At 35.1% G+C, this 15,197-nt stretch overlaps 1 protein-coding gene across 1 annotated transcript; it reads left to right on the top strand.

Moving 5' to 3' along the window:
- Positions 1–10,992: 10,992 nt before the first annotated feature.
- Positions 10,993–12,264, top strand: LOC139874973 (uncharacterized). Its single transcript, XM_071862361.1, has one exon. The coding sequence runs from the start codon at positions 10,993–10,995 to the stop codon at positions 12,262–12,264; it is 1,272 nt and encodes a 423-aa protein (XP_071718462.1).
- Positions 12,265–15,197: the final 2,933 nt, after the last annotated feature.

Here is a 15,197-nt window from a genome sequence, read left to right on the forward strand (position 1 = left end):
AGAATAACTAACAATTACATGTAACAAACTAATAACAAGTAATCAAACTACAAATAACAAAAGATGATGATGATTCATGTATGTATTTGGCTTTGGGACAAAGAAAGAAAAGATAAAAGCTTCATGTTACTTACAACTTGAAGAGAAAAGAGAGAAAGAATGAGAGAAGGTGCAAGTTAAGTGTGTGTTTGAATGAAAGAGTAAAATGAATACTAGTGAGTATGTAGTGTAAAAAAAAATTAAAACACCACTAAATGGCCATCAAGGCCTTCGGCATTCTGCAGAAAAAAAGGGAGGGGATGTTTGTTCTTTGGTTACTAGCTTGTAAAGTTCATTAAAGTTGGTTAATGGAGGTAGTCTCATGGGGATTATGGACAAACTAGATTCCAAGTCAAGTTAACTAACTAGTTTCCATCTAACTTGATACTTACAAGTTCTTGGTGGGCTAACTAAGTCCATTAATAATGTAGGGTGGGCTTATAAGCCCAAAGTCATAAGTCCATAACACTAATAAAGCCCAAGTTCACTTAATTAACAAATAAACCCAATTAAAGCCCAAGTAACTAACTAATCACCATAGTTACTTAAAATGATTAATAAAACTAATCATGAATCTAAATAATACTTGAAAATATTATTCGTGCAAGTTCCGGGTGTCACAAAGACGTTTCGGGCAATTAAAGTCAAGTTCGGGCAATCATGGCAACATGTAAATGTAATAACATACATTCGTTTAATCACACGTATTAATAACAATAATTATTAATAAATAAACGTTGGAAAATCCAGGGTCGTTACATTGTGGGTTTGTGATTGATGATCAATCACATGTCTTGTTTGGGGTCCATTATTTCTAACAAGTGGTATCGAGCTTCAAGGTTTGAAGATCGAGAACAATGATGGATTGAGACTATGGTATTCGATAGGTTGATGATTCGATTATCATCGAGAGAACAAACGACGGGTTTAGGATTTGTGCAACATGTATCGAGACAAAGTGGCTCAGTTGATCGCGCTGTACTCGGAGAGTATGGTCTATGCATCCAGGGAGTTGATCACATCAGGATTTTCCATGGTTCTAGCGGATTATTATGCAATTAGTCGTGGCAATTGCATTACGATGGTGATTGTTAGAAAAAGGTTACAGAGTCAAAGGTCGGATCGACGAGTTTTGCTGCGGAGAAATTTTTGGGGGAGATCTGGGTGTTAGATTTGAGTTTTCATTCTTTGCGATCTCGTACAAAGGAATGATCTTGTTGTTAAAATCAGATGTTTATGTGCAGCTCGAAGAGAAAATTCAAAGTAGGTTCGTTAACGTTGACAGTGGGAGTTATCGGGGATGTTTGAATACTTTGCGGGTTTTGTTCATAAAATTATTTCGAGTCTGACGGTGATGTCGGAAAAATTTAACTCGCGGCGAGCGGGAAGATACGGGTTGTCGTTGTGTTTAGCGTTTTTTAAAAAGTCTCCGTTTCGAACGTAGTTAGTTTCGTTTTGTTTGTAAAAATATTTCGAGTTTAACTGAGTGCTTGGTGAAATTTAAATCTGAGCGAGGAGAAATATACGGGCTGTCAAAGGGTTCGGGTGAAGTTTTTATTTTAAGTTAGGGAATTGACAGTTTACCCCCTGAGAGTATAGGGTATTTTTTGTAAGCTAGCAATAGTTTGGGGTTTTTTTGTCTTTTTGGAATTAAATTTGGTTGAGTGTCGCTTCATTTGGTGGGAGGGGTCAAAAGGACCACAAACCCCACCAATTTTAGTTTATATAGATTAATAATAGATAATAGATTGATAGATTAATTTTCTTTTTTCTTTTAATTTAAGTTTGTGACTATGGTCTAACTAAGTGGACTTAACCCCAAATCTTGTTATTATCATATACTACAGAAAAACTTAAATATTTGACTCTTTCCCACCCATATCAACTGGGTCACTAAATAAAAATATAGTAATATGAGTTGTAATCACTTGCATAGATTAATTTGCTTGAAATTCAAGGGAACCAATGAGAGCGCGACATGTGGCGCGAAAATCACATGTGATTGAAAAAAAATTCAAAAAAAAAAATTTTTCGAAAAAAAATTATTTTTTTCGAAATTTTTTTTTTTTGAATTTTTTTTTTTTACAATCACATGTGATTCTGCAGGTCAATCACATGTGATTGTAAACCCAATCACATGTGGGGATTATACATGTCAAATCCAATCACATGTGATTGTATAATTCAATCACATGTGATTGTGGAGGTAAATCACATGTGATTGTAAAAAAAAAAAATTGAAAAACAAAATTTTTGAAAAAAAAAATTTAAAAATTTTTCAAAATTTTTTTTTTTGAAAGTATTTTTTCAATCACATGTGATTTTCGCGCCACATGTTACACTCTCATTGGTCCCTTGAATCTCAACTTAATTTATGGTTTCAAATGAATATTTCTTATAAATATAAATATAAATAAATAGATATAATAAATAATAAATATAAATAAATATACTACACTATTATGGTGCAAAAAGTACAGATGCGCATTTATAAATATACGAGTAGAGTATTGAGTTGTAATCCAAAGAAATCAAGGAAAAGGTTGAAATCCAAGGGATCATTTTCAGCCCTTGGATCAAATGAGATCAATGAACCAAAATAAAACAGCAAAAAACAAAGGAAGGGCAGTATCATCATTTTACATGTTATCAACAAAAAGACATACAGATGAAACTTAAAACAAAAACCCCAAGAACGACGATGGTGATTTGACCCTAAACCGTAAGATTCACTCCGATTGCTTCAAAACTTCCGGCGAACCCTACGATTCACTCCGATCACAACGTCAAGATCACGTAATCTTCATTCACTCGGTCGATTTGTTTGATATGCGGTTACTCCGGCGAATTGCTTGATATTCGTTTCACTCCGGCGAATCAATTGTCCAATCAATTAATCAATGGAACCAAAATACGAAGCAATGGAACCAGAAAACGAATCAATTGAACCAGAGTACGAGATCAGTGATTATGAAAGTGATGATAACACTACAGGTATGTAATTTGTTTCGTATTCAATCACATGTGATTGCGTTTTATGATAATAGCTTCAGTGATTTAAAGTGATTAATGATCAGTGATGATCAGTACATGTGATTGTGTTAGATGTTAGTACATGTGATAATACATTTAATGAAATCAAACTTTTGTAAATTCTTTGATTATGACTTTTTGACTCCTGATGGTGTTCACAAAAAACAGAATCTTCTTGATTGCATGGTACTCATTAATCAATCAATATTTCTATTTAAATAGTTCTAAAATTGTTTGAAGTTTGACTAAGTTTAACTAATGTGTAATGTAACAGGTCTCGAGATACTTCAAGGGTGAGGAACAAAGATGATTTATGCAAGTTCAAATGACAGGTTCAAGAGAGAGCTTGATGGTATTCAAGTGGAATTGCAAGCAACAGATGCTAGTGAAGTTGGGCTTGATGTTATTCAAAGCCGAGCAAGTTAAATTTATGCATTATAAAATATTAATGGAGATGGATGCATCTATTCTTGTTCATTTATGTACAATGTTTATAGTGTCTTTGGTATGTTGATCAAAGGATAAATGAGTGGCGTACCAGAATGATTTTTATTTTCAATAACTAGTGTGCTGGTTTTAAGGTAAAAGAATTGTGTAATGTTTGTGTGGTTTAACAAGTGATTGTTATGAAGAATCACAAGTGATTGGCAGATGCAGAATCACAAGTGATTGTCGAAAGTAAAATTACAATTTATTATATTGAATGGACTATGATTTATGCATAATCACTTGTGATTGTTATGCAGAATCACTTGTGATTTTTATGCATAATCACAAGTGATTGGAAAAAGAATCACAAGTGATTGGCAAAAAATAAAATTACAAGTGATTATATTAAGTGCACTATGATTGTTATGAAGAATCACAAGTGATTGGAAGATGCTGAATTATAAGTGATTGTCAAAAGTAAACTTACAAGTGATTATATTGAATGGACTTTGATTGGTATGCAGAATCACTTGTAATTGTTATGCAGAATCACTTGTGATTGTATGCATAATCACAAGTGATTGGAAAAAAGTAAAATTAAAAGTGATTATATTAAGTGCACTGTGATTGTTATATAGAATCACAAGTGATTATTATGCATAATCACAAGTGATTGGCATGTACAAGTAATTATATTAAGTGCACTGTGATTGTTATGAAGAATCACAAGTGATTGGCAGATGCAGAATCACAAGTGATTGTCAAAAGTAAACTTACATGTGATTATATTGAATGGACTGTGATTGTTATGCAGAATCACTTGTAATTCTTATGCAGAATCACTTGTGATTGTTATGCATAATCACAAGTGATTGGCAAAAGAATCACAAGTGATTGGCAAAAAGTAAAATTACAAGTGATTATAGTAAGTGCACTGTGATTGTTATGAAGAATCACAAGTGATTAGCAGATGCAGAATCACAAATGATTGTCAAAAGTAAACTTACAAGTGATTATTGTATAGATTGTGATTGTTATGTAGAAACACTTATAATTGTTATGCATAATCACTTGTGATTGTTATGCATAATCACAAGTGATTGGCAAAAGAATCACAAGTGATTGTCAAAAGTAAACTTACATGTGATTATATTGAATGGACTGTGATTGTTATGCAGAATCACTTGTAATTCTTATGCAGAATCACTTGTGATTGTTATGCATAATCACAAGTGATTGGCAAAAGAATCACAAGTGATTGGCAAAAATTAAAATTACAAGTGATTATAGTAAGTGCACTGTGATTGTTATGAAGAATCACAAGTGATTAGCAGATGCAGAATCACAAGTGATTGTCAAAAGTAAACTTACAAGTGATTATATTGAATGGACTGTGATTGTTATGCAGAATCACTTGTAATTGTTATGCAGAATCACTTGTGATTGTATGCATAATCACAAGTGATTGGCAAAAAGTAAAATTACAAGTGATTATATTAAGTGCACTGTGATTGTTATGAAGAATCACAAGTGATTGTTATATAGAATCACAAGTGATTGGCATGTACAAGTGACTGAAATACATAATCACAAGTGTTTGAAAAGGTAAATCACATGTGATTGGAATGCATAATCACAAGTGATTGTAATGTTGAATTATATGTGATTGTAACCTGTAGCTGTTTAATAAATTCAATCAACCATCAAACAATCAACAAAATAAAACCAATACCAATATTAAATATAAAAAAAAAAAGAATACATAGATCGAAATCTAAACCACTAGCATGTCATTTACTATCCAACAAAAACATACATGTATGTTTAATCATTTAAATTACACCACACTTATCATCATCAAATATGCAACAAACAATATCGTGTACAATACACCACACTCGTCATTAAACACTTCACTTTTCTTGTGCAGCAGAGACAGCCTCTTTTGATTTTTCAACACAACCCACTCTTTATTTGTGTGCAACAACGACAACATCTCTATAGTCTTCCACCCTATGAAATCTGTTGAATACTCTAGCATTTCGAACCATCTTGTCAGAATGTCAGTTTAGAGTACGTGTTAATATCTTCGATGCATACCGGAGTATCAACTTCCGAAGCTGTTTTTTTTTTGCTCCGAAGATTCAACCACCAATTCCTCAGTCTAATCACTCCCAGTTGTGGCTTTACACCTATCCATGTGGTACATGACAAAAACACCACAATCTACCACAATATCTCTTGTCATCCATGGAATTGTCATTTTATGAGGCTTTAGTTTTTCAATCATTCTTTCGACATGATGCTTATGCAGTTTGAGATGCTTACCAAAGGCATATTGCTGGAAAAACAAATCAGAAAAGTAAATATGATTGAATGATAACCTAACATAACCTCATTTTAGTTTAGCACATGGAATTGAAAGATATAATCACATGTGATTGAATGCTGTAATCAAATGTGATTGAATAAAGTAATCATATATGTGATTGAATGCTGTAATCACATGTGATGGCATTAAATCACAAACATTAAAGAAATAAATACATTCTGATTTAACTGTAAAAACATGTAAATTACTAAACATTAAAACAATAAATCACAGGTGATGACATTTGTTAACATCTAAGTAATTTGAACAAGCAAAAAAAACTGAATGTTAACATCTAAATTGTGACTTTGAAGTAATTTCATTCTATGATCACAAGTGATTGAAAACCATAAAAATTACAATCTGATCACAAAAATGGTATAAAAAACCCTAAATGTGACATTAAACCAAATACAATCAGAGGTGATGCAATTTTTTAACATTTAAATGTGACTACCAACTGATTCCTTGTAAAAATCACATGTGATTAAAAACCATAAAAATTACATTATGAACACAAAAATTGTATACTTGCATTCTGATTGTTCAACAACAAAAATGAAACAAATATATGTATAAAATAATCACAAACAAATCACGTGTGATTGGAGAAACAACACAAATGAATCAGTATATCACAAAACCCTAAAAAATTAAAAAAAAAAACTAAGGAATAGAACAACAATTGATTGATTGTTCAATAAAACATAGTAAAATTACCTATAGATTTGCCCGAAGCTTTTTTAATGGCCGGAGTTTGTTTTTCAGCCGGAGATGCGTTCGAAACCCTAGAATCGTTTGATTTCTCCATTGTTGATGAATGTTGTAAATTGATGATTGTTGATGGCGGATTAGATGATCGTGAAAAAGTTTGAGATCGAGAGAAGAACGAGAGAGATCGGGAGAAGAACGAGAGAGATCGATAGATAGTTTTGAAACCCTAGAATAGAGAAGGAGATTGAGAGGGAATTGAAACAGATGCTGGACGTTTGAGTGTGGGTGTAAAAAATATTTGCACTGATTGGATGAAAATGCCCCTCCTCCCAAAATACTAATATTTCTTAAAGTTAATCCTAAGCCATTGATCAAAGTGAATCTAAGGGTTGAAAATGATTCCCTCAAACCCAAGATAAAACTTGGACTCAAATGAATATCTTTCTATACGAGTATATTAAAAATCATTAAATTTTCTTCATATTTCATTTCACACTGTAATTTATAGTACAATCAGATGCAATTTTTGACTACCTATCGCCTACTGAAAACTTTTGGACAAGAGAAATGATATATTCAACAAGCTTTTTACCACTTCCACTATATTTTCAAGGTACTTTCCAAAATATCCTTGCAAATAATTGTTTAATATTAATAAATTTATATTTATATTAATGATACTTCACCTCTATCTATCATTACCCATTTATCTCTCTCCCCCTACCTCACATCCATCTTTTAGCTTCATCTTTTTCTTTTTTTTTCTTTTTCTACCAAATAAAAGAGTAATCTTTAATTAATAGAAGAGTAAAACTACACTGCTACAGCAAACTCTAAATGTATCCATTGCCTACTCTTTAAATTAACATAGAGACTAAACCTCAAATGATATCAATTAAATGATACCAAACCCATACTAAACTCATAGAAATCAAGATGTTTGGACACGTGGTAATAACGGATTTATATTTTGACCCCTAGAAATACTCATTTAGCTGGTGACACTTAAATAAAATAAAGTAAGTTTTATATATTGTACTAGATTTAAGAGCCCGTACGTTGCACGGAGACTCATCAACAAACAATCTTGAATCGTAAAATGATATATCAATTAACGAAATGATATTAACAGTGTCACAAGTATTGTTGTGAGTAAATTCCTTGAGTATTTTTATTTTACACAAAATACATCACCAAGAGGTGAATAACTAAAACTTTGTTTTAGACATAACACATAGATTAAGAAAACTAAATAGGACAAGTTAATTGTTTTTTCTGCTTATATATCGAACATCACAGAATAACAACAACATTTGGATAAAGAAATTACTTAAAGATAAACCATAACCATGTGACTTCCATCTTTTGATATAACAAACAAAAGTTTGTTGCTTTTGAATTCAATGAGACATCTTTCTCCAGTAGTCTAACCCTTTATTCATTTGATTTGACAAACTTAGTCCAGCCCGACGACACGTACAAATTAGGTTTTTTCTTTTGTGATTCTTTCAGACCCCATATATGAATAATACAAAGAGACCACATAAGAAATGAATGAATATTTGAAATATAAATAGTCAAACCTTTATCCTCATATTGAGCTTTCAAAAATGAGTTGATATTAGTTATAGTATTATGCAGTTAATAGTTACTCCAATTGCAACACATCGGTAATAAAATGAGGCTACTCTCGCATATATGGGATTGTCAATAAGCTTATTTTTGACAAAATATATGGGATTGTCAATATTTAACAGCCCGTGCGTTGAATGATGACTCTTAATAAACTAAATTGAAACGTAAAATGTTATATCACATAACGGTATGATAAAGACAGTATCACAAGTAGTTTTTTGCATGAAATAAAAATAATCTGCTTAAGTATATTTGTATAAACACCTTCATGATGTTTAACCAACAAATATGTTAGATGGGTTGCTCTCAATACATTTTAACCAACAATGACGACTACCTAAGAAGTGGTAAATATTATAGCTTGACTATCAAGTCAAACACTCATGGTTTAGAAGTTGTTTTTCAAATGGGTTGTAGTAAGTGCAATTCACCATATTGACAAAAACTTATTGACATTATGATTCCAAACGATTTTGACAAAAACACAGTTTGACTGCGCAAATTAATTTAATCTACTTTGTGTCAAGACACAAAGAGAGAGAAAAATATGTGTGAGAGAGAAAGTTTAGAGAGAGAAAGTAAGAGAACAAGGCAAGGGGCTACTAGGGCAGGCACGGATGGAGTAAGAGGGCAACACAACGGTTTCTATGAGGGCAACAACAACGGGAGGACAAGCCGAAATCGACTAACATCGTATATGTTTTTCAATTTTCCGGAGGATTGGAGAGTGGTGGATTTCTGGAAACTCTTCAAACAATTTGGGATGGTAAGAGATGTGTACATAGCAGCAAAGAGATTACACAACGGCAAGAAGTTTTCTTTCGTAAGGTTTGCGGAGGTGAAAGATAGATACAAGTTACTAAGGTCTCTTGAAGGCATAAAGTTCAATGAAACTGTGATCAAGATCTTCAATGCTACTGAGAGGAGTCCGAAACAGAAAGTATCAAATCAGCATCCCAAGGAACAGCCTAGAAAAAATTGGGGTTTCGATGCTACTAGGGTTAATGATGGGCGAACTTATACAGATGTTCTGGGTCATAACAATAAGGATTTAAGTGAAAAACTTAACAATCTGAGGAAAAATCAGGAGGGGAGAGCTGGGAACGATGACTTGGGGAAGGATAAGGAGAAGGTGATTCAAATTAAAGAGGATACTGTTAAGGACAACTGTGACTTACTCAAAAATGCAATAGTGGGGGAGACAAAAAGTTGGGACATCCATGACAATCTAGAATCGATACTCTCTGCCGAAGGGTATGGTGATGTGGAGATTAAAAAACTAGGAGGTCTGGACATCATGCTTGTATTCTCAACATACGAAGCTGCAAATAAAGTGATGGAAAAGGATAATAACCTCAGAAAATGGATTACGAAAATTAATCTTTGGGATTTCTCAAGTTGGCCTGAAGGTCGTATGGCCTGGCTCTCGATTAATGGAGTTCCGTTACCATGTTGGAATGAAAAGACGTTTACATCAATCGCTGAATGGTTCGGGGTGGTTTACGTTCTCGAAAATTGTAAAATTTCTGGAAACCAAAATCTACTTACTGGTAGAGTTTTCGTGAAACTTAATGATCCAGAGGTGGTCAGGGATTCACTAAAACTTATCTACAAATCCAAGGTCTATTTTGTTAATATCATCGAAGAAGGTAAGATCCAGGAAAACAAGAAGAATAGTTGGGTGTCATGCTGCTGTCAGGGTCCATGTCACAAGCAAGGGTTCGTTTCTCCTTACTATAATGATTCGGATTCAATTGATTCGGATGATTATAGGGAAGAAGAATCGGATGATTCGCCATTGGATGATGACGAACTCAGCCTGTTGAATGATATTCTTGTCAGCGAAGAGGAAGATAAGGATGATGTTGATGAAGTCAGTGCAAAAATCCCAGAAGAAGTATCATCAGAGAAGTTGAATGTTCCGGTAAACAATCAATGTTTGAATGTTGAAGATGAAGAGTCTGGTTGCTTTGGAAATCGTATGGATAATAGTAATGACGAGGTGGTTGTCGAGACGCATGAGAAAAGTAACTGGCATTGTGGGAGTTCCAAGGTAGGCTACGCAGACAATAATTATGAGGGTAGCCCTAATCTCAAAAAAGATGATACGGGTTTGAAAGGTGACCGGGTCAAAAACACGGGTAAGGTTTCAAATTCTGGGAATAACTCACCACACGATAAGCCCACTGAGAATATGGGATATGTTGCTGTTGGGCCTGACTTTGGGCCTGAAGAGGGGAATAAAATCCCAACCGAAGCTAACATTGGGCCGAACTATAATGGGGTGAAAGATAATATCGTGGAGAAAAATGGGCCTCAAAAGCCCAATGCTGATTCTGATTGCGTGGAATGCAATAGGATTCCAAATTCATCTTTCTCTGACCCCATTGAGAAAACTGAATGTGAAATTAAAAAACCTACAAAAAATAAACCGACTTCCAGTCGATCTTCACGAAGGACAGAATCCTCATATTGTAGTGATTGCTATTTGATGGCCATGTCGAATTGTAGGGCTTCTACAAGGATAATGAAACTCAGAAATCGAGCCAAACGAGATGCAAACGGTGATTCATCCAAGTGTAAATCTTGTGGGAATATAGGGATCAGGAAAACGAGAAAATCAAAAGATGATAAGAAGGGTGCTTTGCCGTCTAGATCAATCAACAGTGACGAGGTACGAAAATACGGGGAGCAGATTGGACTGAGGTGGACCACTTCGGTCCATCAGTAAGTTTCATCTTTCTCAATTTCGTTTCTGTTTTGTCTTAATTATGAAGATCTTATCTTTAAATGTTCGTGGTTTCGCGGTTAAAGGGAAAATCGGGTGGGTGCGTAGCATTTGTTTAAGAGAAAGGCCTTGCATTGCAGTTTTGCAAGAAACTAAGTGCAAGACTATCTCAGAATCTTGGGTTCAATCGATCTGGGGGAACTCAAATTGTGGTTTTATTCAAAAGGAAGTTGTAGGAAAATCGGGTGGGTTGCTTATTATTTGGGATAAAAGTGCGTTTGAAGTGGATAGTACTACGGGTTGTGATTTTTTCTTGGCAATCAAAGGGAGGTGGAAAAACTCGGGTAAAGAATCCACAATTGTTAATGTCTACGGTCCTCACAAAGATCGTAACAAAGTGTTAATGTGGGATTTGTTAGAAAAACTCATCAATAGCATTAGTACGGCGTGGCTCTTATGTGGTGACTTTAATGAGGTAAGGGAATGTTCGGACCGTCTCAATTCCCAATTTTATCAAAGGAGAGCTGACAGGTTTAATGATTTCATCACGAGGAACAACTTAATTGAAATTCCAATTTGCGGAAGAAAGTTCACTAGGATAAGTGATGACGGGTTGAAATTTAGTAAACTCGATAGATTCTTGGTCACGGACAACTTCATTAGCCTTTGGGAAGATCTTTCGGTCATTGCCTTGGATCAAAATCTCTCGGACCATTGCCCGTTGATACTTAGGGATAAGGTTCTTGATTATGGACCGAAGCCCTTCAAAGTTTTTAACGAATGGTTTGAGTGTATAGATATTGGTGATATAATTCAAGAAGCTTGGAACCAACCTATTCGGGGGAAAAGGAAAGATTGTTTATTTCGGGATCGATTAAAGAATGTGAAATTAGCTCTCAAGTCTTGGAGTAATTCTAAATTCGGGGGACTTGATAATGAGATCAAAAAACTCAAAGAAGAAGCGATGGAGTGGGAATTAAAGGCGGAAAGTCAACCTCTTAGTGATTTGGATCGGGCATTGTGGTTAGAATGTCGACGTATTTGGATTGAAAAAGAAAAAATCAAAACCGGTATGTTGAAGCAAAAGGCACGTGTCAAATGGACGATTGATGGTGAAGAGAACTCAAAATTCTTTCACGCTGCGATTCGTAGGAAATATAATAAAAGTAATTTTCGAGGGATTAATATTGATGGTGTGTGGTTCGAAGATCCGGAGACTGTAAAAGGTTTTATTTTCCAGCATTTTCAGAAACAATTTTCAAAAATCACGGGTTGCAGACCACGACTTGCGGACTTTACAAGTGCTGGGCAGTAGAGAGCTGATCAGGCTGCTGGTCAGGCTGGCGATATTGGGCCTGGTGGGCCTGATGTTAACAGACCCCAATCCGTAAGTGGGTCAGGCCGAAATAGAGTTAATGGGTCTGATTTGTAGCGACCCGACCAAATCATGTTTGACGGCGCCGTCTACTTAGGTCCCGTTACGTGGTCATAAGTCTTTAAAACAACGTTTGACCAAAAGATATGTCGCATTCATTTCAAATGTAAAGATTGTTCAAAGTTTACAAGAATAGTTCCACCACAAGTTACGTTACAAAGTTATAAGTACAAATGAAACTTATGCGACACAATTTAAAAGTAGCCAAAAGATGCTCCATGTATGCATATATACTCGACATCCAATGCAAGTATCAAAAAAATGAGCGGAAGCATGTATCATGTATCGTTCAAGGACCTGAGAAAAACATAGAAATCTGTCAACGAAAACGTTGGTGAAATCATAGGTTTGAGTAAATAAGTACAAGTGAACCACAAGATTTGCAACAATGAGATAATAGTAATACATTCCAAAAGTTTGTTTCACGAGCACCCAATTATCAATGCTTAACATTCCTTCCATTGAACCCCATCACTTAGTGCTAGAACATACACTGTTTCTCGAAAATATATTTCATTCGTAAACGGTAGCGAACCGTTTGAATGAGGGTTTGTCAAACCCATATGGATCCATACAACATAAGTTCTCGCTTACACCCGGCAAGTGTAACTAATGATAATCGAATTGAGGATTTTGTTCTAAACTCGTATGTAGAATGTTTGTTTTCCTGTACTTGTGTTCACTTAGTAAAAGAAATGTTTATGTTTTCTCATCCCAAATGTAAGTTCAAAAAGAGTAAAAGTGGGACCATGATCTCACCTTGAGTGCACGAGTAGTAAAGTACTTCAACAAGTAAACGTGTGCAAAGAACAATGCTAGTCTTGACCTAAACAATAGGTTGTATCAATAACGGTACACACGATAGGTCAAAGATGTTCAATTAGTCCTATGGCTCGTTAAGACTCGATCATAATAGCATGTGAATCAAATTGTCATGTTTCATGCAAGGTATAAGTATAAAAGCATGTTAGAACGATTGCACAAACATTTGGTTAAGTTTGATTAAAAGTCAACTTAGGTCGGGTCAAAGTCAACAAAAAGTCAACACGTTCGGGTCGGGTCCCGAACTATTTTTCTGAGGTTTTTAATCATATATGAGCATGTTAGAACAAGTTTCATGTGAATCGGAGGTCCATAGCATAGCAAACATTTTTCGTAAAATGACCAACGAAGACAGTGGCCTGCCAGGGTATCTGGACGGCGTCCAGCTTTGAAGGCTGGGACGGCGTCCAGACTTTCTGGACGGCGTCCAACTTTGAATACTGGGACGGCGTCCAAGTATCTGGACGGCGTCCAGGTTGGATTTCAAGTCTGATGCAGAACTCCTAAGTGCACGAACCAAAAACCAAATAAACACAATTTATGATCCGCAAACAATCAAGTCAAGTATTTTATACCGTTGGGAAGGTAATTTGACGAGGAAGACAACTAAACACATTTCATCAATCAATCTACCTATTATAACAACCAAAACCGCATCTAATGCTCAACATTAATCGCATACAAGTTCATAAATGCAATTCAATGATTCGGGCAACCAATTTACATGAATGATATGCCGTTTCGAAGGTAATCAAGCATACAATCCAACTAAACACTTACCAACCATAATCCATGGCATTCAATGCATCAAAAGTCCATTTCAAGTTCATCAAACCCTAACCCAAATTCACCAAAATCATAAATTGAGTTCGTGAACTCTTCTAAAGCAACTTACACATCAAATTGAAGCTAGTGATACTAGGAACACAATTAGAACATGAACTTATAACATCTAACAACATATGATCATCCAAAATTCAAGAACAACACACCAAAATTCAAGTTCATGCTAGTTACTTCAAAACAACAAGATCGAGCATACAATTCATATATTCATGTTAGACTTGAGCCATAGACACTAATTAACACTTTTATAAGTTAAAAACATCAAGAACACAAAATCTAGTGATTTTAGAAAGTTACCCAAATGTAATGAAATCGGTATGGAATCGAAGAGGAAGATGCAAGGATCACGAATTTGTAATTTGTTTTGTTGCTAGCTTCCTAATCCGAATTTAGATGATGAATCTTTGTATTTGGGTGTTGAGAGAAAAAGAAGAAAGAATTAGGGAAAGAGGGGATGAATGAATGAAGGAGGAAGGGTTGACCCCTTTGACCTAGTCACCAAATTGGCATCTTGGCAAGTTTAGCCCCTCAAGTTTGAATCGGGTGCGTGAATTACCTAAACGAGATAATTTAAAACGCGTATCAACGGGAGATGTTATAAATATATAACGGACTTTAAAAATGAATAAACGGAAAGTAAACGGAAAAAGGCGGGATGTTACATTACCTACTCCTTAAAAGAAATTTCGTCCCGAAATTTAAGTAGGCGTAGTAGTCGTTGTTTCTTCCTCGAGATCTTGCGTTTCCGAATTCACGAATAGATGAGGATACTTCCTTTGCATTTGATCTTATCTTTCCCAAGTAAACTCGGGTCCCCTTTTGGCGTTCCAACGGACTTTAACAATCGGGATTCGGCTTTGTTTCAATGTCTTGATGGAGGTGCCCACAATTTCAACCGGTTCCTCCACAAAATGAAGTTTGTCATCAATAGTAAGTTCCTCGAGAGGGATGACGATATCGGGTTCGGCAAGACACTTTTTCAAGTTAGATACATGGAAGGTAGGATGAACGGAGTTCAATTGAGGCTGAAGATCTAAATGATAAGCAACGGTTCCGATACGCTCCAAGATTTCGAAAGGACCAATATACCGCGGATTTAGCTTCCCGCGTTTCCCAAAACGGATTACACCCTTCCAAGGTGCGAC

This window comes from Rutidosis leptorrhynchoides, chromosome 11 (genome assembly GCF_046630445.1).
Source record: "Rutidosis leptorrhynchoides isolate AG116_Rl617_1_P2 chromosome 11, CSIRO_AGI_Rlap_v1, whole genome shotgun sequence".
Lineage (NCBI taxonomy): Eukaryota > Viridiplantae > Streptophyta > Magnoliopsida > Asterales > Asteraceae > Rutidosis > Rutidosis leptorrhynchoides.